The 24,342-nt window shown below is 36.1% G+C and overlaps 1 protein-coding gene across 4 annotated transcripts in view; it reads left to right on the top strand.

Moving 5' to 3' along the window:
* Window positions 1-24,342, top strand: part of SLC4A7 (solute carrier family 4 member 7) — a 105,798-nt gene that overhangs the window by 75,916 nt on the left and 5,540 nt on the right. For all 4 annotated transcript variants that reach the window (XM_047100007.1, XM_047100004.1, XM_047100006.1 and 1 more), the window contains 11 exons: window positions 1,736-1,869; window positions 3,046-3,291; window positions 4,920-5,025; window positions 7,182-7,343; window positions 7,735-7,848; window positions 10,734-10,895; window positions 11,079-11,330; window positions 14,683-14,751; window positions 16,030-16,203; window positions 20,780-20,911; window positions 23,408-23,505. In XM_047100007.1, the coding sequence (XP_046955963.1) occupies window positions 1,736-1,869; window positions 3,046-3,291; window positions 4,920-5,025; window positions 7,182-7,343; window positions 7,735-7,848; window positions 10,734-10,895; window positions 11,079-11,330; window positions 14,683-14,751; window positions 16,030-16,203; window positions 20,780-20,911; window positions 23,408-23,505 (1,649 nt within the window). The remainder of the gene's footprint in view (window positions 1-1,735; window positions 1,870-3,045; window positions 3,292-4,919; window positions 5,026-7,181; window positions 7,344-7,734; window positions 7,849-10,733; window positions 10,896-11,078; window positions 11,331-14,682; window positions 14,752-16,029; window positions 16,204-20,779; window positions 20,912-23,407; window positions 23,506-24,342) is intronic.

The raw sequence follows: 24,342 nt of genomic DNA on the forward strand, positions 1-24,342 counted from the left end.
GGAAGGCAGTGTGGTAGGGCTCTGGTTTCTTAGGGAGAGAGACCGTTCTGCTTGGGAATGAACATAAAAACCATTTACAAATGAGGATAAGACTAGATCTGGGTGAAGGAACTAGTGAATGTGCCAGTAAAGGGCTTGGGAGAGGAGTGGTGGACACAGTGGTGAAAGGAAGGGCTTCCTGCGACAGGTTCTGCCTTTTTAACGCCATGTTGGGAAGGGAAACTATTATTCTGTGCCTGTTTGCCCCCAGTTAGCATTTCTTTATTTGCCATCTGCTTGCTTCTCTTCTCGGTTTTTTGCTCTCTCTCGACACCCTGTAGACATTTTTTTCCTTTGCCTTGAGCTCTGCTTCAATTCATTCTTAAATATGCGTATTCTGATTGAACCAAGGATTTTATAGTGGCTTAGCAGTTAATACGGGCCCTTTGTTTTGGCCGATGTATGTGAGTTTGGTCCTATTTTATACTAATAGTTGAATAATACTTTTACTGCATACTGTTATTTTGTGATTTTGATTTTGGAAGATGCTGTTATTGCTGCTGATGAGAATCTCTGCCATTTATTGAGTGCATTCTGTGTGTCAGCCGGTAGGCTGGCTAGGTGTTTTCTCAAACACCGCTTCATTAAGTTCCCCTGGCTCTTACCGCTCCTGCTGAAAAATGAGTAGGGTTGGGCTCGAAAAGTTTGAATAATGCCAGTGGCTTAGCATCTGGTAGTAAAGGGTCGTCTGCTCCAATCTGGTTCTGAAGCCCTGCTCTTCTGCTGCTGTGCTGCCTCCCACGTCCAGGCGGGGTGCTTCTCACGAGCTTCTTTTCCTTGCCTTTCCCAATGATGATGGGCTTTCCCCTTTCTTGATAGTGCATTCCAGTTGACCTTGATGTTGTGAGTGATGAACTGTTCTTTTCTTTCTGATCCCTCCCCTGTGTCTAGTGGCATAGCCTGTACCCCTTATCATCTAATTAACTAATGAGTTAAGATGTCCTATTGGTAGAGGCTGACGTACTAGCTTTGATTTACACTTTCTTGAGTCTTTGATTTTCTTATTTTACCTTTTTTTTACCTAGCTTTAGTAGTCACATACTTCTTCATTGAATGGTTGCTCTGAGTTTTTAAAGGAGATATTCCATCTATTTTATGTCAAAAGCATTTTATTTTTGATGTCTGTTGGTTAAGCCTATCATATAAGAGTAATTTCTTTGAAACGTGTGGAAAATTGCTCTTTAGAAATCATTTTGCGACTGATAGGATCAGTTGTTAATTTCTGACTTACCTATCTGAAGGAGTCTTTTTTTGTAGCACACCATATCGAGTATTTAATGTTTCCTATTTTTTTTAATGAATTATTTCAGACATATAAAAATATGCACAATAACAAGTGTATTTGTACTCCCTACAGACTTAAGAGATAAAATACGTATAGATAGAGTTAGAATCTAGGCTTCTCTTCCATTTACTCCTCCCTCCTGCCTCCCACAATACTGAGTTCTGTATAAAGGTTGATTGCAAAAGCTCACTTTTAATATGAAAACAAAGCAGTTTTCCCTATGTATTTAAGATGTGTTTGTAATTGTCCATATTTAAAATAGAAATTTAAGAATCAAAAGTTGTGTCTGCTTTGTGTGTTTAACTACTTGATTTGTGTTTTTATTTTTCAGATGTCTTATGTGTATTTCAGTAGGTCAGAGATAATGTTTATGATGTATTACTTCTATTCATTTCTTTTTTCCTTAAACAGAGTGCAATAGAGTCTCTTTTTGGAGCATCATTAACTGGGATTGCCTATTCGTTGTTTGCTGGGCAACCTCTAACAATATTGGGGAGCACAGGTCCAGTTTTAGTGTTTGAAAAAATTTTATTTAAGTTCTGCAGGTACGTAATAGTTATTTACTTACCACATGTGTCTACATATGTGTATAATTATATTGTTTATTAACTTTAGTTAAGTGCATTATATATTCAGTAGCTGAAAAAGACAGTATATATATTTTCAGTATTTGGGGGCTACTGTGTGGTTGACCCTACTCCCATCCCTGCTATTGTACCTACCCCGTCACCGTGTGTATAAAATCAGTGGATTTGAGTCCTGGTCAACAAATCACTTGTGCAATAAAAATCCTTTGTGCTGGCAAGTATCAACCCAGCAAGAAGGAGTTAATCTAATTGTTGATTAGCTGGTATGTTGGTCTTTTAAAGGAATTTTAAAAAGAGGTGGATCTTGGAGGCTGTAGCTGACTTTGCCAATCAGGTCTATTTAGCAGAATGAATTTTAGCTGTCGGAGTGAGATGTCAGTTTCCATTGGCAGGGTTCACAGTGTGGGAATGAGTTCTGGGTACTGTAGCTGGTAGAGTTGGAATTTGACGTGGCCAATACTATTCCTTTTGTGAGATAAATGCCATTGAATATTTTAGCCTGAAACCACTTGATCCTATTAAAATATCTGATTCATCTGACTCATCTTGTTCTGATTGCTTCTTCACTGAACAAGCTGATTCTGATTCCAATCTGGCATGCCAGCTGCACAGACTAAGACAGAATGCAATGACCTGAAGTGTTCTGGACTCTGTGGTCTTAAAGTAATTTCTTATTTGAAATTGAATTTACAAAATGAAGTCACTTTCTGTGGCGATACTGGTGGCAGAGGAGATGTTAGTGATGGCTGTGGAGGGGACGGGGTGTGGTTACCATGTTAACGTAGAGCTTCCGGGTCTTTAGAGAGTCCCATGTAGTTCTGTAGACTGCACGTCTGTCTTCTACTCCTCAGAACTGATTTCTAAAGTGAGGTCTTTGTTTTTGAAATACTGATTGCCTAGCGGATTTTCACTGTAAATCTTTTATATAAGTAAGCTGTTATAATTCTGTTATCTTCAGTTGCAGCAGAGACATACCGAGGGCTTTCTTTAGTCGTTATTGTTATTCTGTAATTTACTCTTTTTAGGAAGCTTATGTTTTTAGACTCTTGTTATTGCTTGTTGTGAAAATCTTAATTACAGATATACACTGCTGTGTGTGTATGTTGATCATGTCCACATTTTTTCCCTAAACAGAGATTATCAGCTTTCCTATCTGTCTTTAAGAACCAGTATTGGTCTGTGGACTTCCTTCTTGTGCATTGTTTTGGTTGCAACAGATGCGAGCAGCCTTGTGTGCTATATCACTCGATTTACAGAGGAGGCTTTTGCAGCTCTTATTTGCATCATATTCATCTACGAGGCTTTGGAGAAGCTCTTTCACTTAGGAGAAATATATGCATTTAATATGCACAACAACTTAGATAAACTGACCAGCTACTCGTAAGTGTTTCTCTTTTCCCCAATATTATTAGAATGTATTTTTTGCAGCAATGTCTGAGCCTTAAAAGCATTTATTTTGCATGTGATGGTCATGGTATATCTAGCTGTAACTTACCCAACTAGCCATGTGGAGGTTGACTTGTTTGTAACAGATGAGACTTGACCGCCGCACTCAGTAGGAACATAAATACAGTTGAACAAATTCAGTCATTTTTATTTCCAGAAACAACTTTCTCAAATGTGTGTATTTTTGGTCTTCTGTTTGAATTGGATCAGTCAATTTAAATGCAATTCTTTGGCAACTAAGCACTGTATATTTGAATCAAGCAATTTTGTTAGATCTTGTGTTCCATCTCGTATTCTGTAACCAAGTCCTGAATGTAAGCCGCAGAGATTTTTATATTCCTCGTAGTTTGCATTTTCATTAACATTTTTGAAGTCTGATCATTTTTATTTGAAGTTGTTTTTACGGTGTAATTTCAGTACACTCTGATGCTGTTTGGTGGACCGTTTGCTTTGTGATAAGAAAAGCATGAATTGAACATCTTTTAAGACTCTGGAATAAAATAGGATTTGAAAAGTGATCATAATAGTTACAGAAGGTTGACAAATATATTCAATTAAAAGTCTAACATATCTAGGTAGATGCCTGTATTTGCTGTCTGTAGCATATAGCATTTAGTATAAATGTGATCCTGCATTTGATTGACTTGCAAGGAGAAAGTGGTTACCAAAATACTGGGGTACAACTGTGTAGTGCTGTTGCATAATTCATATCACATTTGACTTAGTTATTCATATCCTAGCCCCTTTTGTGTATGAAGAAACAGCCTCATGGAGGTTAAAACTTGGGTCAAACACAGCTAGGAAATGATAGAGCATGGAATGAATCCAACGTCCAGCCTCTTGCCTGTTCTTAAACAGCTGATAATCTAATTGGGAATATTCCTGTGTGTTTCTCCTTTTTATTTTTTAAATCCACAGTTAGAGATTTCTTTGCTTGTGTGTGTGTGTGTGTTTCTTTTTCTTTAGGCGAGTGAGTTCTGGGGATATAAACTGAACTTTCCGATCTCCTTATGACTTTCCTAGTTCTATCCTGATGAAAAATTGTTTTTCATTTATTTCTTTAAGAATGAAACTTAAGATCCATAAAGGATGAGCATGAGTAGGTAGGGCTTGTCAGAGTACAAAGCGGAAATAGGAGTATCTCTGTATTGGGAGCTTTGTGCTTTGTTTGTGTGTGCCTGGGGAGGCAGAGCTGCTCCCGTGGGGGTCAAGTAGGTAAGATTTAGTAGAGTGGCCTTACTAAATATGGTAGTATCTTGTCAGGTTTTAAAAGAAAATAGCACTGCCCCCCCCCCCCCCACCAAGGAATACATCTAACAAGTTTCATTAAGATATTCTTTAAAATATCATTGTATTGATATTTGTATTTGTTACATTTTGTGTATATAAGGCAAACCTCGTCTGTTCCATTGTTTCTGATGTGTTTTCACTTTGTAGTCTCCATGCATTGCAACATGGGGAGAAAAGTTAGATTAAAAGCTACCACATTGGGTGATTGATATAATACAATCTAAACATGAAATGTAGGATCCTTAAAATTTTACCCTGTTCTCATTTCTCAGATGTGTATGTGTTGAACCCTCCAACCCTAGCAATGAAACCCTCAAGGTGTGGAAGGAAAAGAATTTAACAGCGCATGATATTTCCTGGGAGAATCTCACTGTTTCTGTGAGTACATTATGAGATAAAGGATTTTGCAAATAATAACCTAGTTCTTTAGCTTTTTCTGAGTAGACCTACATTTTCTTCTTGATTAGTAGTTATGGTATGTTTTCAGAACACAGTGTTGTGTTGACCAGATAGGAGTTACCACATTTTTATGTATCACACAGTAGGCTGCAAAGAATGAACCTGGTAAGGGGGATAAAAACGGACTAAATATGACTTCCAAGGTATAATTATTAAAAAGATGTGAACATACTTCTGGTTTCTCGTTCCACGTAGATTGATAAATTCACGGGAAGTGTTTGCTATGACTGTGGTTGCACATACTGGAGTTGGCAGTTTAGAACAGCCCACATCTTCTTGTCCTGCTTGCTCTGTATCAGTTCATCTGCTCCATGAACAGCTTATTTAGAAGATCCTGAGTGCTTTCCTCGTGCCTCAGTGTCAAACTAAACCTTGTTCAGAGACTTGTAGAGACTTGCAGAGACTTGTAGACTTGTAGAGACTTGTAGAGACTAACATAACTTAAGCGCCTCAGGAAGGAAGAAGGACAAAAAACATGTAATGAGCACCTGCTGTGTACTGAATACTATTACGTGTTCTTATATTCTGTTGGGGTATATTGTCCTAGCTGTAGAATATCTGTTTTGGGCACTTCCCAGATTGACATTTGAGATTAAGTCATAAAGTGCTTGTAGCAATATCAAAACCAAGATCCCCTGAGTTTCTGTGGTGCTTTTTATATCATATAAGCAATTTTATGTAAGCAATTGTAGGCCATTTTTTTCTCACTAAATATAACTCCTAACTATATCATTGGAAGGATATCTGAAATTTTATCTCATTGATAATTTATGTCTCTATGGTCCAGTATAGTAGCCATTGGCCACGTGTATCTATTTAAATTGAAGTTAAATACATTTAATTAAAGGTTCAATTCTCAGTTGCACTAGCCACATTTCAAGTACTCGGTCACCTCGTGTGACTGCTGACTGCTACGTTGGCCAGTGGAGACACTGAACCATCATCATAGGAAGTTCTGTTGGACACTGCTGACTTAAAGCATTATATATCAGTAATCAACTTAGATTCATGCTTGACTGCTTTCTATTTAAAAAGTCATTTTTGCTACGAAAGAGGTAGAGTTAACAGAGTTGCTCAAATGAAAGTGATTTGTTTAAAAAAAAAAAATCTCATTCCATGGTGAATAGGAGGTCTTGATATTATAGATACAGGTCTTTTTTGCGGTGTCTTAATATTCAAAAGGCCTGGGTTTTGTTTTTTGTTTTTTTGGTTTTTTTTTTTTGTACTTTTAGCTTTTATTTTTGTGAGCCATATTGTAAATTTGAGGCTTTACTCATTTCAGCACATAGAAATTGAGAATAATGGAACCTGAGACTATTTTTCTCTTGGTAAACCTGAGTTGTGTCGTTAAAACAAGTCTCATTAGAATATAAGTAAGAGAAAAATGACGTTAGAGGCATATGTCCTTTTTAATCTCTGGTTGACTTTGAGTTATTTTTTTTCCCCAAAAGGAAAATCTGGTCAAAATATTTCTATTATTGCATTTATATTATGCTGTATCATTAAGTTACTGATTTTTTTTAATGGAAATACTGTTTGAATGATTGATTTACTGCTCCTAGTCCCATGCTTTAATCCTGAGTCTTGAGTGAAGTCAGAAAAGCCCAACAACTTTTTATTCCTCATTTGAACTTGGCACTTTTGTTTTAAGTAACTTGTTTAGAAGTAAAGGAAAGATAGTAAACTTGTGGACCATCAAGAATGCATACAAAGTATTCAGAAATTACTATTCACTCTGAAGCTTTCACTAAAGAGTATGTGGAGTTGAAAGAAAGGACTGTGTGATGTAACTTGGCAAAATACTGTATTTTCGTTCAGTGATTTAAGATTCATATATTTTTCAAACTATAGCATCTCTGAACTCAGGGTATGTCTTACGGTTGATGATGTGTTAAAGTTGACTTGGCAGTGTTTTTTCTTTCTAAGTAAAATATAAAATAATGGCATGTCTTCAGTCACTAGCATCTGAGAGTCAATAGAGTTCATTACTAATTTATTAGGTTATCTGAGAATCTTATTCTCTCCTTTTTCTATTTTTTTCTCCTTCCCTCCCCCCCTCCCCGCCTCCCCCCCAGGAATGTAAAACCTTTCATGGTGTGTTTGTAGGGTCAGCCTGTGGTCTTCATGGACCTTATATTCCAGATGTGCTCTTTTGGAGTGTCATCTTATTTTTCACAACATTTTTTCTGTCTTCATTCCTCAAGCAATTTAAGACCAAGCGGTATTTTCCTACCAAGGTAATTGGGATGTGATTTTGGAGTTCTGGTAATATTCATGTTTTTAGTTTTTGTTTCTCTGGTTTATTTCAAAAATGTAATAAATTGTTTGAGGTTAATACTTGATGTCAAATAGGTGTAAAGCAATTACTTCTAGAGAAAGATGCATATTACATGTCTGAACTAATAGTAGGAAGATCATGGTATCATGAGGGATGGTAGGTTAGTTGTGAAATGTGTCTTTTATCTTTTTGAAAGTATACTAGAAATAAATGTACTTCATTGACACATTATTACTAATTAAAAACCTTATTGACACTTTCTAGTGGCATATTTTAATGTGAAAGATATGAATTATTTAGAAAGGACACACAGTTTTTGTGTTTATTTTAACTTGATCCTTTTAACATAGGTGCGATCGACAATCAGTGACTTTGCTGTATTTCTCACAATAGTAATAATGGTTGCAATTGACTACCTTGTAGGAGTTCCATCTCCTAAACTTCATGTTCCTGAAAAATTTGAGGTAAGGATTAAAACATTTGGTTATTTGTTACATGGGAATACCAGATTATTTAAAAAAATTTTTTTTTAATGTTTGTTTATTTTTGAGAGAGAGAGAGAGGGACAGAGTGTAAGCAGGGGAGAGGCAGAGAAAGAGAAAGAGAGAGAGAGAGAGAGAGAGAGAGAGAGAGACAGAATCTGAAGCAGGCTCCAGGCTCTGAGCTGTCAGCACAGAGCCCAATGTGGGGCTCGAACCCATGAACCATGAGATCATCACCTGAGCTGAAGTCGGATGCTCAACTGACTCAGCCACCCAGGTGCCTCTTAAAGTGGGACACTTTATAAAAATATATATATATTTCTCACATACATAAAAAATGACAAGATGAACGATCTCGCGGTCCGTGAGTTCGAGCCCCGCGTCAGGCTCTGGGCTGATGGCTCAGAGCCTGGAACCTGTTTCTGATTCTGTGTGTCCCTCTCTCTCTGCCCCTCCCCCATTCATGCTCTGTCTCTCTCTGTCCCAAAAATAAATAAACGTTGAAAAAAAAAAATGACAAGATGAGAAGAGACAAATGAATCTACTTAGGAAACAGGCAAGAAGGTATCCAAGTTAGTCCCATGAGGGAAAATGAATGAAAATATTAATGGTAAATAGTTGGGAGTCATTTAAAAACTTTGACCCTGCAGTCATAGCTGGAGTTTGTGATGTGTTTTCCAGGCAGAAGAAACATTCTTCATTTCTTTATAAGGAAGTGACTCAAACTTGAATTTAAAAGTGTAACAAAGAGATTCTAGCTAAATTTCTAGAAGGGTGGTGAATTTGATAATGAAATGGAACTCTGCATGTATCGTTTTCCAGCAAAATCAGGAGAGAATCAAATGTATTCTTCAAGGAGAAAAATGATACTTAGCTGACCAATTAGAAACCCTTTGCTTTCATCGGCAGACTGTAGTTATGTTGTACATAACAGACCACAAGTGTATTACAGCATCCAAGAATTGTTTCCCTATCTAAGTAGGAGTTGGTAACTTTTGAGGTTTCTGGGGTTTTCTTATAGTTGAGTATTTGTGTCACTGGTTATGTTTATATTTATAGCAAATTATATGACTTCTTTTAAAGATAGAAGATTTAAAGGGGATTAGAAATAAGGAATACAGTGAATATAAGTTTAGTCTGTTTTTTCTTTCACTGGAGGAAAGAATTATTTTTAAAACGAGTGGCCTCCAAAGTACAAGTGCATGGGTGGAAAATGATCCACTAAAATTATATAGAAGGTCTCCTTATATTTTTATTTAAAAATAAGAGAAAATCAGCTTTATAGTATTTACTATATGAATTTTACTATGGAGCACCATTAGTAACATAACACATAGATGCGTATAGAGCCATTGGATATACTCAATTTTATTCAAATTTTTAAAATTTTGCTGTTGAAAGTATATAATAAAATTTGGATACCTTTATTTAAAAGCATAGCTATTGAACCACTAAAGATTTTAGGCCTTAATTAAGAGATGAGTATATGGAACTCATTTTATTTTTACCAAGTCTTAGAAATAAATGTAACTGTAAATTAATACTGGTTCGAAATATTGATGTAATTTCCTGCAATCCTGGGCACAGTGCCTTATTTTCATTCCTAAATATATTTTTGTTATCCGTTCATTGATCTAGCTTTCCAGTAGCAAACTGATTTCAAGGGTCATAAGATGCATTGGGGAAATAAATCAAGGAACACTTAAGAATTGTGCATTGTATAGGTAAAATATTTTTATTCAGGTACAGTATTGAATATTAAGCAGTTTAATGTGTATCAGTGTGGGAAAATTAGAATACCTGCATTTGAAAATATTGAATTTCCTCTATGTGTTGACAGATGTTTTCATGAAGAAAAAACAGGCTTAAGGTGAAGTTTAGGTAGTGAAAACACTTTTAGATTTCAATATATCCAATGCCCTCCAAGAAAACTAAAACTCTCTTAAGATCTTTTAAAATTTTTATTATGAAACAGATGTTATGTTTCAGCATCAAAATGTATTTGTGTCTACTAAAGTGCCAGGTTTTTGTCAGTAGATGCTTTGGAAAAGTATGTCCTGAGGCCCCAGTTCTGATTTAGTACCGACCCTGCTGAGATCACTAGTCTGCAAGATCTTCAAAGCAGTTTAGTTTAGGGGTTGATCTAGGCAGTAGATCGACCTCACTTTATTTGAAGTAGGTTAGGAGCCTGTTGAAGTGACACTCTGCTTCACTTACCTATTTGTCTATAACAAACTTCCCCAAACATTAAGCCTTTAAAACAACAATCCCTCATTTGTTCATAAATCTGTGGCACTTGGTACTTAAACCTAGTAGGGTAGAGTAGGGTCTCTTGGTTTGGGATCTTTTGTGCGGCTGCAGTCATCCATTGCCTTGATGGGGCAATATACTCCATTCAGATGGCTGAAACAGCTGGGGTAGTTGGCTCCCATCTCTCTCTCACTTTATTGTATCTCATCCTCAAGAGGACTTATCCAGGCTTACTCAACAGCTTGATCTCAGGCTTCCAAGAGAGTTAGAGAAGAAGCTGCAAGGTCCCTTGAGATCAAGACTCAGAAATCACACATTTCACTTTGGCTTTATTTTGTTGGCTGAAGTAAACCATAGAGACATCCTAGGTCCCAGGGGAGGAAATGGATCCCACCTCTAGATGGAAAGACTGATTACTTGGACTAGCGACTTGCATCGAGGGATGGGAAGCATTCTTGTGGCCGTCTTTGCAAGTAATTCCCTCCTATGTCCCAAGATTTAATTTAGTCCTTTTTTGATTCCTTGGCATTTCTTGGAATAGACACAACCTATGATGTGGAAATTTGTGCAGTAGGAGGAAACTTCTTTCTTTCTATTCATCTTTAATTTTTTAACAGCCTACTGATCCAAGTAGGGGCTGGATCATAAGCCCGTTGGGAGAAAATCCTTGGTGGACTTTGTTAATAGCCGCTATCCCAGCTCTGCTTTGTACCATTCTCATCTTTATGGATCAACAGATTACAGCTGTCATCATAAACAGAAAGGAGCACAAATTGAAGGTAATTTTTACGTTTTGTGTCAGGTGTTATTTCAAGAGTTTGAGGTGTTTACATAATAACTAGAAAATTGAAAGATGTGAGGTGGAAGGAAATTATTTTTTCTCTCTTTATGAAGTAGTCTAGTCCTTTAACCCAAAAGAACAGTTTAGACTTACAAGTATTCATGTTCGTTTCACTTTCCAGAAAGGAGCTGGCTATCACCTTGATTTGCTCATGGTTGGTGTTATGTTGGGCGTCTGCTCTATCATGGGACTTCCGTGGTTTGTGGCTGCAACAGTGTTGTCAATAAGTCATGTCAACAGCTTAAAAGTTGAATCTGAATGTTCTGCTCCAGGGGAACAACCCAAGTTTTTGGGAATTCGTGAACAGCGAGTTACAGGGCTAATGATTTTTATTCTCATGGGCCTGTCTGTGTTCATGACTTCAGTGCTAAAGGTAAAAATCTCTTCACCGCAGTGTTTTAAAATCTTCTTTGTTACAAAGTGTATATGTGGTTGTGTGAAAATGGAACATTAAAATAGCTAAAATTAGTTTCATTTTCTGGAACTTATTTAGAAAATAATATTTTGGCAACTGGTATTTAGTACAGTAGGCATTTCAGTGTTAGATGCATCCATTTTAGAAATATTGTAAAAGGATAGTATTAAGGACTATAGAGTTTTGGAAGGAGTTAGTCCGTGTAGCTTATGATCTAAAAGAAGAATATACCCAGAGAATTTTATAGGCATCTTAAAGGAAGTAATATTGAAACATGGATGAAACAATTCTTTGACCAAAATATGAAAATAATATTGCTGTTAAATAAATAAATGCGTTATTTCTGATAAACTAAATGAAATAGAGGTAGTAGCACTCGTTAGAAAAACAAAAACCACTAACATAAATGAAGCATGCAAGAAATTAAACTTTATGTTAAATATCTTTTACTTGTATCTGACTTTTACTGTATATATCTTATTGAATCTAGTGTTTAAGAAATGTAACAATAACAATAGCAAGTGTAGTGAAGTACCTAATCTGTAATTTTCTGTTTATTATGGATGAACTCAATTCCATTTTTTTTCCCTTGGTGTTGTAGTTATTTTTATTGCAAAGAAAATTACTCAGTTAAGAGTTGTGTACATTTATACATTAGGGCAGAAACTTAGAGCATATATGTATGTTACCATATTAACTAAAAAAAAAAAGTTAAATACTAGAATTCTTTGGCCTTCATTTCATGAACTTTCTAGTAACCAATTAATTCACCAAATATTTGTTGAGTACTTACTGTGCTATTAGGACTAGGGAAATAATAATAAACAGGATACATTACTGTCTGCTTTTAAGACCTTGGCAGTCTAGTTAGTTGGTGAAACAGGTAAATGGGCAGTTACTGCCTAGTGTAAGTGTATTGTTAGAAGTACTTGGCATAAGAGGAGGAATACTTAGTACCTCTTACGGGGATATTGTCCCCTATTAAGGTAGGTTGCCTTTTAACTTTTTTAAGTATTGACTGCATATAGGAAAAAAATTTCAAATAGAACAGCAAGAAAGCTCTAACATGAAAAGTTAGTCTCCCAGTTTTCCCTCACTTTCTAAAAGCCGCTCTCCAGAGGTAAACTCTTTTTAACTTCTCTATTTCTTATTTTGGAGGCTACAAGCATTCTAGTTTTATATACTTTCATAATTTTACTTTTTGCTTTATTATTTTTATACTGAATCTCTTTACCTATAAGACAGTGAATCTCAAAAGTTTAGTCCAGGGACCTCTTGGAGTTCACAAAAGCAAAAGTGTTTGGGGGGAGCATGTCCACAGTACCTGTTAAGAACATAAAGGGGGTTCTGAGACCAAAAAGCCTGGGAGTCTGTCACGTAGGGGTGGATGTTTCATGAGGATTTAGCACACTTCAGTGTCCACTACCCGCTGTCCCAACTGTCACCTGCGTTGGGTTGATTCTGTTTTTAGCTTTATTGTAATGGTTACTAACATTTACTTTCTCTGCTGTAATTACAGTTAAACTGTCCATGCTCTTTTTTCCCTGTACGTTAAATTATAAAAATGTAAACCTTCTGGGAACACATAATCAGCATTATGATGGTATGATATATATGTTCACTGAGAACTAAGCAGTGTGTGATCTCCCTGCGTGGAGACAGAAATAACCCTATTTCACTAATCTGCCGCTGCTGCTTAAGAGTAAGCGCCCAAGCCTTAGGACCCAGTGTTTCCTTAGTATCTGTTAACTTCCCGTTACTTTGAAAAAGAAAATTGCCACTTTTTCTTACATTTCTTCTTTGTATTGCTAAAGGAATTCCTGGAGTAATTTTTTTTTCCTGTGTGATGCCATGGGTGGTAAACTTTCAGAGTTCTTGCTTGTTTCAAATTATTCTCATATTTGATTGATAGACATGCATTTCAGTGTTCAAAAAAATTTTTTTTGAGATTATCTTTTCCTATAGATCAGTGGTCTGAATAATATGTGTGATATCTCTTTGTTTTTTGTAACTTCAGAGGCACTTTTTTCCTTTCTAGAAGTTACCACAATTTCGTTTTTACTCCTGGTGTTCTGAAATTTCACTGGGATACTTAGGTAAATAGATGGATAGAAGACTCATTTATCCTGCTTGTCTTTCGATGGGCCATTGTTCTCTGGAAACTTACGGGAATTTTCTGCCAATTCCCGTTTATTTTGTCTTCTCTCTGTTAGATATTTCTTCAACTTCACTTAGGTAGATACTAGACCTGAATATGTTCTCACATTCCTGTCCTGCCACCTCACTGTTAATGAAAATTTCCTGTTTTCCTTAGATTGATCTCTTTAGTCTCATCAAAATCATTACAAAATTAATTTTAATTATTTTGATAATTATATCTTTAGATTTCCCTCTTTCATTCTGATCATTTATTTTTCCTGGCATTCTGAAGTTGCTTTATGGATAAAATATTTTCCTGAAATTTCCTGAGGATTTATTAGTACTTATTAGATTTTTAACTTGTTTTCTTCTCTTTCTGAAGTACTTTTTGCTCCCACATTTCTTAGGAAGGAAATACTTGGTTGTTCAGTAAAGTGAATGTGGTTTTCCTCTGTAGCTGTTAGGTCTTTTTTCTTTACAGGCCTCTGTCTTGGTGAGAGTGCTGCTTGTGGTTTTTGAGTAGATGACTGGAGCCTGTTCATGGCTTTGCTGTAGGGTGCCTAGGCACGGCAGGTAGTCAGTTGGGGATGCCTCTGACTGCCAGAGTAATATGGACTGTCTTTTGGGGGTGGAGTTCAATTATTGTATCAGTAAATGGTACTGTCGTATAATAGTTACTATATGGAAGTGATAGCAATAATAATAACTCCTGCCTTTTTTAATTTTTAGTTTTTTAAAGTAAGTTTTTATTTTAATTCCTGGCTAATGCTTTGTGAGTGATCAGTACTCACCAAGTGCTTTTCTGAGTATTTTAGTATTTGAAATCCTTTCATCTTAATGCAGTCGGTTGCAGAAATAAAGCATAGAGAGGTTGAGGCTCCAGAAGGGGTTAACTGGCTTTTTAAACCAAGCAGTCCAATTGTAGTGCTCATGCTCTTAACCGCTGAACATACTCCCGTTTCCGGAAGAAACATGCAGAAGACCCAACGGTTTTTCAAGGTTGCTACCGTTTACTAGCATTTTCCTTATTTCTAGAAGAGTTAGGTCTTACCTCTGAAAGATCTTTTAATTCTGTCTGCATAGGTACTCACTATGTTTTTGTGTATTTATTATTGTGAAATTGTTTGAGTAGCATGAGTTCTTATTCTAACTGTGGTCGTTTTACTTGCAGTTTATTCCCATGCCTGTCCTATATGGCGTTTTCCTTTACATGGGAGTTTCCTCATTAAAAGGAATCCAGGCAAGTCTGAAGTACTTAATGATTTTGTTGAAAGGCTTAAAAATACTTTAAGTTTGCAAAGATTGTTTTCATGATGGTAGTGATGTATTCTCAACTCTGATATTTTGGGGGGCAGGTTAACTGGTGACTTCAGATCCACATTTTCCAAGTGATTATTGCTTACGACACATTTTCCCCTCAAGAATGAGGTCATGAACTGATATGGTCCTTGCCTATTTTTAATTGAAGCCAATGAAAGGCCTTGTAACTATTGATGAAGATTAGTATAGTGAGAGGGAGGATGTCGAGGACTAGAATGGTAATACTGGCTGTTTGTATGGTGCGAGACAGTTTGTAAAGCCTAGTGTGTCTTATTATCTGTGATTCTCGGAACAACACTGGGATGTAGGAAAGGAAGAAATACTAATTTTGCCAACTAGAAAACACAAATAGAGGGACTCCCTGAAGGAGCAACAGAACCAAGACTGGAACCCAGTGCTTTTCCTACTCTGTCTTGTTTATAATACTTCCTGGAAAACAAACCTGATGAAATTTAAAGATTTGAATTCAGTCTTTGTGTAAAACATTTAGCTCATAAAGCCCTGTTAGTACCACATGCCCACCTCCTATCATGAAAAGCATGTTGTCTAAAGTTGCCAGCAGCATCTTATTGTTTTCAGTAGTCCTGGATCTCCTCCTCCACTGGTCAAGAAATGATCTCATTAACTCACTTGCCTCCCCCCGGCTTTACAACAATTTTGTGAGGTAGATAGGTCTGGTCTTACTCCTAATTTATAAATGAGGAAATTAAAGCTCCAAAAGACCAAGGAATTTGCTCATAGCTTTCTTTCCAATGGGTAAAAAATTGGTGATTGTACTTTAGGCTGTATTCATAGACTTGATTATGTTAGAGTTGGAAAGAGCCTTGAAAATTGTTACCTTTATTGTACATATTAGAAAACAAGTTCAAAGAGATTAAGTGACTTGCATATTTGCTTATAGCAGATACATTTATCTAAATATTTTAATCCTCCAAATTAAGACACTTCGGTTTGAGTTTTCTCATTAAATTAATTCTGTTAGTTCAAAATGATTGTTGATACCCTTTCCCCATTCCACCCTGCTGGGTCCCGGGCTTCTGTACTGAAACTTCTCCTATATTCTCAGAACATACCAAGGAAGTTCTAGCTTAAATCACAAACTCTTAAGGTTGAGTGTAATTTCTTTTCCTAAGTAACAGAAATGATATTTTTGTTGACTAATTGTCTTGCTTTGTTTTGTTTTCCATTCAATACATAGTTCTTTGACCGTATAAAATTATTTGGAATGCCTGCTAAGCATCAGCCCGATCTGATATACCTTCGCTACGTGCCTCTCTGGAAGGTCCATATCTTCACGGTCATTCAGCTTACTTGTCTCGTTCTTTTGTGGGTGATAAAAGCTTCAGCCGCTGCGGTAGTTTTTCCCATGATGGTAAGGTTGTTTTGTTTTTGTTTGTTTTTTTCGGACTTTGTCACTATTTATAATAATTACATATCAATTTACTTATTTATGTATTAATCATTAATTCTGTTGACCCCAGTAATTATTTTACTAACATTTATATTAGTAATATAATGTAGTAATGTATTAGTAATATTTACATATGAGAAAGAGAATAGCCCATTTTAAGCACCATAGGTGTTTTGAAATATGAATTGGCCCTTTCTAGCTATTAAACCAGTCACTTTAGAAACCGAATTCGCTTGTTATTTTCTAAAGTTTGTTTGTTTTGTTTTTTTAGTCTTTGGGCTGTAGAATGCTGTTTTTTTTTTTAATTAAAAAAACATTTTTTTTTTAATGTTTATTTATTTTTGAAGGAAAGAGAGACAGAGTGTGAGCGGGGGAAGGGCAGAGAGAGGGAGACACAGGATCCAAAGTGGGCTCCAGGGTCTAAGCTGTCAGCGCAGAGCACGACGTGGGTCTCGAACTCACAAACTGAGAGATCATGACCTGAGCTGAAGTCGGTCGCTTAACCGACTGAGCCACCAGGCGCCCCCTGTTTTGTTTTTTTAAATGACTTTCAGAATTTAAGATGTTTATGGAACAAAGATGATAGCCAGGTATAAAAAAGCAAAGCAACCAAAACAACATATTTCTTTTATAGGATGTTTCAGTACATCTTTCTCAGGAATTGAGAGATCTAGAAGTTAAAAAAAATTTTTTTAGATCATATTAATAAGACAGTATTGTTCACTAAATTATCATAGAATATCACATTTTGCAAATGGGGAATATTCATCCTTTTGTAAATACCGTGTAAACATTGGTTAGTACATGGCCACAAAGAAAATCTTAAAAAATTAAAAAGCTTAAAAATTATCCAGGAAATATTTCCTGATCACAAATAAATTACATTGCAAATGAATATTGAAAAACACTAAAGATATCTTAAGTATTTAGAAATTAAATGCTGAAATAATCCCTGGGTAGAAAATTGAGTTAAACATTGTGGGTATTTCAATGGAGAACTTATAACAAAGTCTGTGAGATACACCTAAGATATACCTAAAGTTGTAGAAAAATGTATACCCTTCACAATATATATTATTAAAGAAGAACTTAAACGCTACCAATTTTTTTATTTGTAAATATCGATAATAAATAAATTCCTTCCAAGCTTGAGTAAAGAAGAAAAAAAGAGCAAAATATACAAGATTAAGAGAGAGAAGAGATGCATAACCATAGCTATGGAGGAGATATGAGGGGCTTTAAGAAAATGCTACATGAATCTATAGGAATAAGTTTGAACATTCAGAGTAGAGGTTGACAAACTATTTCTGTAAAGGGTCAGATAGTAAATTATCTTCAGCTTTGTGGGTCATAAGATATATAGGCACTTCTATAACAGGAGAGAAATGTCCACAGTTTCTTATTGTTGAAATCTAAAAAGTAATTGTCCAGTTTTTTTAAATGAAAGACTACTAATGAGAAAAATGAAATTCTTTCTCATTTGGGATAATTTTTCTGTCATTTAATGAGGTTCAAAGTTAGTGTTCCCTATTATCAAATCAATTCCAAATGTTCATCTTTACAAACTATTCTTAGGTCATAGTCCATACAAAACAGGTAGAGCCAGATTTACCCAAGGGCTGTGGTTTACCTACCACTGATCTAGAGGAAATGGATTAGTTCCGTTCTATACATACATTTCTGGGAGTTAACCCAAAGAGAAGTATAAAATCTGTGGATATGTAGAAGTCAATTGCACACAAGACTGGGAAAATGGTTAAAGATCTGCTCTTGGATCCTGGGCCCCAGATGGGTTAACAACAGAGTTTTAAAGAACAGTTAGTTTCAGTACTTCTTAAATTATTCTAAACCAAAGGAAAAGATGGAAACTTCTGCATTTTTTGGTCATGAAACACTAGCAAGGTCTTAATACCAAAGCCCAATAAAGTATGAAAGAACGATGGTGACTTCTCAGTTACCAATATAAGTGTAAAAAATCTGAAGATATTAACAAATAAATACATTTATAGTGTTTCTATAAGTAATATATGATGTTTAAATAGACTGGGATACTTGAGCAGCAAGCAAGAATTATCAACATAATTAAAGATAAAAAGACTTTTTATAAAATGCAATCACTGTGAATAAAAATTTATAAATGAGTTTTAATATAGGGAAGTCAGCTATTATTATTATTTGATATGAATTGAAGGTTCTAACTATGATATAAGAATAATACAATAATTGGTAAAAAGAAGAGATAACATTATTTGTCAGTAATGTGATTACATACTTATTAACTCAAACGACTCAAATTAAAAAAAAAAAAGACTAAAAGCTCTAATAGAATTAATAAGAATTTTGTTAGGGCAGGTGGTTACCAGAAAACCGTTGGCTTAACCAAAGAAATGTATTATATGGTAGCTGTGGATCCTAGAAGTCTGAAATCAAGGTGTGGATGGGGCCCTCTAAAACCTGTGAGGCAATCCTTTTTGCTTCTTCCTAGTTTCTGGCAGTTTGTTGAAAATCTTTGGCCTTCTGCGTGTTGCAACTGCCTAACTCCAAACTGCCTTCGTTGTCATGTGTTCTGTGTATCACTGTGTCTTTATAAGACCATTTTTGAGGACACTGGACATACTGTATTAGGAGCCCACCCTACTCCAGTATTACCTCTTAATTATATCTGCAGCAACCCTATTTCCAAATAAAGTCACGTTCTGAGGTACAGGGGGTTAGGATTTCAATACATCTTTCATGCGGGACACAATTCAACCCATAAAATGTGGAAGTACATAAAATTAAGACCCAAACAAATAGGAAGATATACCATGTTCTTTATTTTGCATTCTTAGTATTGTAAAGATGTCACTTCAGGAATGAGTTGTATGAGTTTATTTGCATGTGTTTGTGTGTATGTGGGGAAGTTGTTGTCAGTGTGAACTGGGTAATTTTAAAGCTTATGGAGAAAAATAAATGCCAGAGTCACAGATAACAACATGGATGGTAGAAGTGTTCTGTGTGTTGTTCGGGTGTAGGTTTCACAAATATGTACATGTGTCAAAAGCATCAAACTGTACATATGATATTTTTCTATTTTAATGTAAGTTGCATATTAATAAAAAAGTAAAGATGTAATAAATACCAGAGGAATAACAAAACAAAGATAATTAAGAATTCCCGGCAGGGTCTGGAGTGAGGGAGGGACTTGATTCTTCCTATGCTGCTACCATACTGTTGTGATAACTAAATATTTAAAATTTGCTGTCAGGTGAGGGCAGCTAACATAGTATGGAATTGACATGGGCGTAGACATAAATCAGAAAAATAGAATTTATCAGAATATATGTGAGAATTTACCACCTGAATACCATAAGTGGGACATTTCATTAAAGATGATAACTCATCTACATGGGAAAATGTAGTATATAGTCGTGGATGATTTGACTCTGAATGGAGAGCTAAGGTTGCTTCCTTACTCACTACCTTATTCAGAAAGAAACCATAAATGAATTCAAGACGTAAGTGTTAAAACGTAGTAGAAGATTTTGAAGAATATTATATAGTCCAGTGATTGAGGATAACTTCTCAAGATAGGGAAACCCAACTGTAAAAGGAAGAAAGATCTATTTAACCACATGATAATTAAGTGTTTTCTATGAATGTAGTAAGTAAACTCGTATTGTGAACTGGGAGAAAGTATTTGCAACACATAAGGCGAATAAAATGCCTTTATCTAAACTACACAGAGGTCTTACGAATTCATGAATAAAAGTCATAAAAAAGCAATTGAAAAACAGGGAAAAGACAGTAATAAGGAAGATGGTAAGAAGAAAGGGAAGAAGTCCAAATGGTCAATGAACATTTGCAAACGTTTCTTCAACCTTAGTAGCAGTTAAAGGAAAGCACATTAGGGGCGCCTGGGTGGCTCAGTCGGTTGAGCATCCGACTTCGGCTCAGATCATGATCTCGTGGTTCGTGGGTTCGAGCCCCACGTCGGGCTCTGTGCTGACAGCTCAGAGCCTGGAGCCTGCTTCAGATTCTGTCTCTCTCTCTGCTCCTCCCCTGCTCACAGTCTCTCTCTCAAAAATAAACAACGATTAAAAAAAATTTTTTTTAAATAAATAAATAAAGGAAAGCACATTATATAATTGAAAAGTTTAAACCTAATATTGGGAAATGGATTCTCTAATGCATTGCTTAGGAGATTTTTAAAATTGTATCTATCTGTATAACGTGTATAATTTAAAGTCATAAAAATTAATAATCTTGTTTTACTGTGAAGATACTATGTATGCTTAATTTGCTTTCTAATTTTATGCAGAGTGCAAGCGATTTATATAGGAAAATATTAAAAATGGTATTTTTAATATCTTTTCTTTGAGCAGGAAGTTTGAAAGATAAATAGGTAACTCACGTCCTTTGAAATAAGATGGTATATGAAATGATTTTTAAATAAAATATATGCATCACTTTTTGGTTATTTATCATTTGATACTTTTTTTCTCTTCAAATGATACAGCTAATTTTTAGTTAATATTCTCTCCTCCACTTTTTTAAGGTTCTCGCATTAGTTTTTGTACGCAAACTCATGGATCTGTGTTTCACAAAGAGAGAACTTAGTTGGCTTGATGATCTCATGCCAGAAAGTAAGAAAAAGAAAGAAGATGACAAAAAGAAAAAAGAGAAAGAGGTAATAAGACCAGAGTTTTAAATTTACACTATTCATTGTTGCTTAATACTTCGTACCAAGTAGCAGGCACTCTTATGGTCACTTTACAGGAATCAGCTCCTTTAATCCTCCTAAGAACCTTATCATTATGAAGTGTAGGTACTTTTGTCATTCCCAGATTACCTATAAGGAAACTGAGGCAGAGGGAGGTTAGTAGGTAACTCGTCCCAAACATAAGTTCTTACCCATTTTACCAACTTGCCCCCTCAAAGCCCTGACCCAAAACCAGCCTTTTAAAAATTACGTATCTAGGGGCGCCTGGGTGCCTCAGTTGGTTAAGCGGCCGACTTCGGCTCAGGTCATGATCTCGTGGTCTGTGAGTTCGAGCCCCGCGTCGGGCTCTGTGCTGACAGCTCAGAGCCTGGAGCCTGTTTCGGATTCTGTGTCTCCCTCTCTCTCTCACCCTCCCCCGTTCATGCTCTGTCTCTCTCTGTCTCAAAAATAAATAAACGTTAAAAATAAATAAATAAATAAAAATTACGTATCCCATGTGGACTTAATTAACAGTGACAGAATTTAGCAGTGTTAAAACATAGGTAACAGAAATCTTAAATTCATAAGTACATTTTAGCGTACATTTAAATTTTAACATTTTAATCTGACATCTACATAATGACAAAAAGGACTTTAAATATCATTGTACGAAAAGTACAATTAAACTCAAATTTACTTTTTCCCCCTAATTTTTGAGAGAAAGCAACGTAGTATATACCTTATATTGTGTAGTATTTACGAAAATGCGTTTATTAAACTTCATGGACAAATATGTTTAAGGCTTGTTGGTATTTTTTTCATAGTTTGGATTGATTATGCAGTGCTGATTTATGGCAGAATTGCTGGCTTTATGATTAGTTTTTAAGAAAAATCATGACTCTTTAATCAGGATACTAATTGGAAATACTGATTTGAATGGAGTCTCCAAAATTTTTTAAAGATTCTTGTTTCCTTTAAAACTATATTATATGTGCAAATGTTGATGAGCTTTTGGTGAATTTTCAAGTACGGTAGAATTTATTTATGAAATACTTAGGTTAAAATTGCCTGCGTATTATTTTCTGTATTAAGTCGGAATAAGGGTCAGTGTGTATAACAGGAGACAAAAGTACAGGGGGCTTAAACACAAAGAGCTCCTGGGCTCAGGTAGAAGAAGTCTTAGAAGAGGGGTGAGCTAATGTGACAGTTGCACGGTGTTGTCCGGGCGCTCCTGGGCTGCGCTCTGTCGTCCTCAGCACCGTTTCCATACTCAGCATCCCCTCCTAGGTCGGAATGGATTCCGAGCTGGAGCTGTCATATTAGCATGAGAGACAGCAGGAAGGAGGAGGGGGGATAAGGTGAGAAAGCAAAACCTGCCCTCCCCTTACTGTCCTGTTTTTAAGGAGTCTCTCCAGAACTGTCATCCAGTAAGTTATTTGTGCATCTCATGGCCACATGGAGTTGCAAGGGATGCTGGGAAATTGAGCTTTGGGTTTTGGGGGTTTTTTTGATGATGACTTTTTAATTATTTTTTTTTTTACTGTTTATTTTTGAGAGAAAGAGAGAGAGAGAGGGAGAGCGCGAGCAGGGGAGGGGCAGAGAGAGAGGGAGACACAGAATCCGAAGCAAGCTCCAGGCTCCGAGCTGTCCGCACAGAGCCCGATGCGGGGCTCAAACTCACAAACTGTGGGATCGTGACCTGAGCCGAAGTCGGACACTTAACCGACTGAGTCACCCAGGCGCCCCATAACGCTGACTTTTTAAAAGCTGGGCATATTGCCACCTTCAAATAGTGGGATTTCTGTTGTTAAGAAGAAGAGTGTGAATGCTCTCCCAGTCCATCCAGCCCTGCCCCCAGTGATTATGACGTCATGATTTTGGGTCATGTCTCCAATAGAAGTTGCTCTCCATCTGGGGTGACGTTTCTCCTCTGGGGTCGTATTTCAATGTTTGAGAAATTTTTCATTGTCAGAATTGGAGGGGCATCCAGTAAGTGGAGGCCTAGGATGCTACTTAACACTAGGACTAGTGTTACTTACTTACTAGTCGTAGTAAGGACTGCCCCTTACTACAGAGAACTGTTTGGCCCTGTCAGTATTGCTGAGATCGAGAAACCCTTCCTTTGCAAATGAAGTTTTGCTTACAGTGTATTGTAATGAGGTTTCACAGAATTTTATCTCTTGTTCTGTGCTAACAATTGATAATAAAATTTATGTAGCTAAATCTATTTTTAAAATAGTATTAACGGTTAAACTTAAATGAACGTTATAAGCATTTACAATTTAGTCTTTCCAAATGGTTGTGTTCTATTGTGCCATAAGTATATGTTTCTAATAGTAAAAGGACTTTTCCAGCCATGGCAAATATGTTATATTTCAATAATATTGTCAGTTTGGGTTTCCAGTTCTTGAAGATGTTACATATTAATTGGTCCTCCTGGAAATATTCTGGGAAAAGTAATCTTTTTGTGTATGTGCCCTGAAGGAAGCCGAACGGATGCTTCAAGCTGATGACGACACTGTGCACCTTCCATTTGAAGGAGGAAGTCTCTTACAGATTCCGGTTAAAGCCCTGAAATATAGGTGAGATAAAACTTTATCTTGTAAAATGTATTTTGTATACACTTCAAGTACATGAATAAACCATGTAATGCTTCATTAAAGTAGCAATCTTTATTTTTAAAAAGATGACAAAACTGGCATCTAGCATATCAACTAACCGGGGGCTGCGTGAATTCGAAAGGGAGTCGCAAGGCCCTTCCCTTCGCAGGTGATAGGCCAGACTTAGACCAGAACATTAAACCAACTCACATGCCAAGCAGACAAGAGCTACTTGTCTTGTATCACTCCTTCTGTTTTAATGAAGTTTATAGTCAGAACACGAAACTCAGAATAGTCCCATTCTCTCAGTAGTATAGGTTTTTCCCTTCTGTCCTTTATTGGGGCTGTGTCAGCGTTTGCTGAAAGATAAACGTTGGTAATCCATTGTCTGATAACCTTCCAAATTGTGACTATGTGTAGAGGCCCTGGAACTCTCCTACTTTGCAAAGGTGTGACTTGACTATTGTCAGTGAGGGCTCATGTCACGGACAAGTTGCGTTTCATACATAGTTTATAATGTATGATTTTAGTGGTTTATATGTAAATTTAAGAACCAAAGATGGTGGTAAATTCTGTCTTTAAACTCTGTGTACTTTTTTGTAGTTTTAAAGAATAAAAGTCTATATTATTTATGCACATATCTGATTTCTGGTTCCACATTTATTCTATTTCTGATTAGCGCTTGATAGTAGAAAAGTCAGGTATAGAATGTATATAGGTTCCGTTTAATAGAAAAGGTTTGTTGGTATTTATTAACTTCAGATTTTTTTCATTTTTAATTAATCTTTATAGTTTTTATAGATGTTGTATTTAGACTTG

The sequence above is a fragment of the Lynx rufus genome, unplaced genomic scaffold (assembly GCF_022079265.1).
Source record: "Lynx rufus isolate CCGP_SWC_20201006 ecotype Redwood Valley unplaced genomic scaffold, mLynRuf1.p SCAF_5, whole genome shotgun sequence".
In the NCBI taxonomy this organism is placed as follows: Eukaryota; Metazoa; Chordata; class Mammalia; order Carnivora; family Felidae; genus Lynx; species Lynx rufus.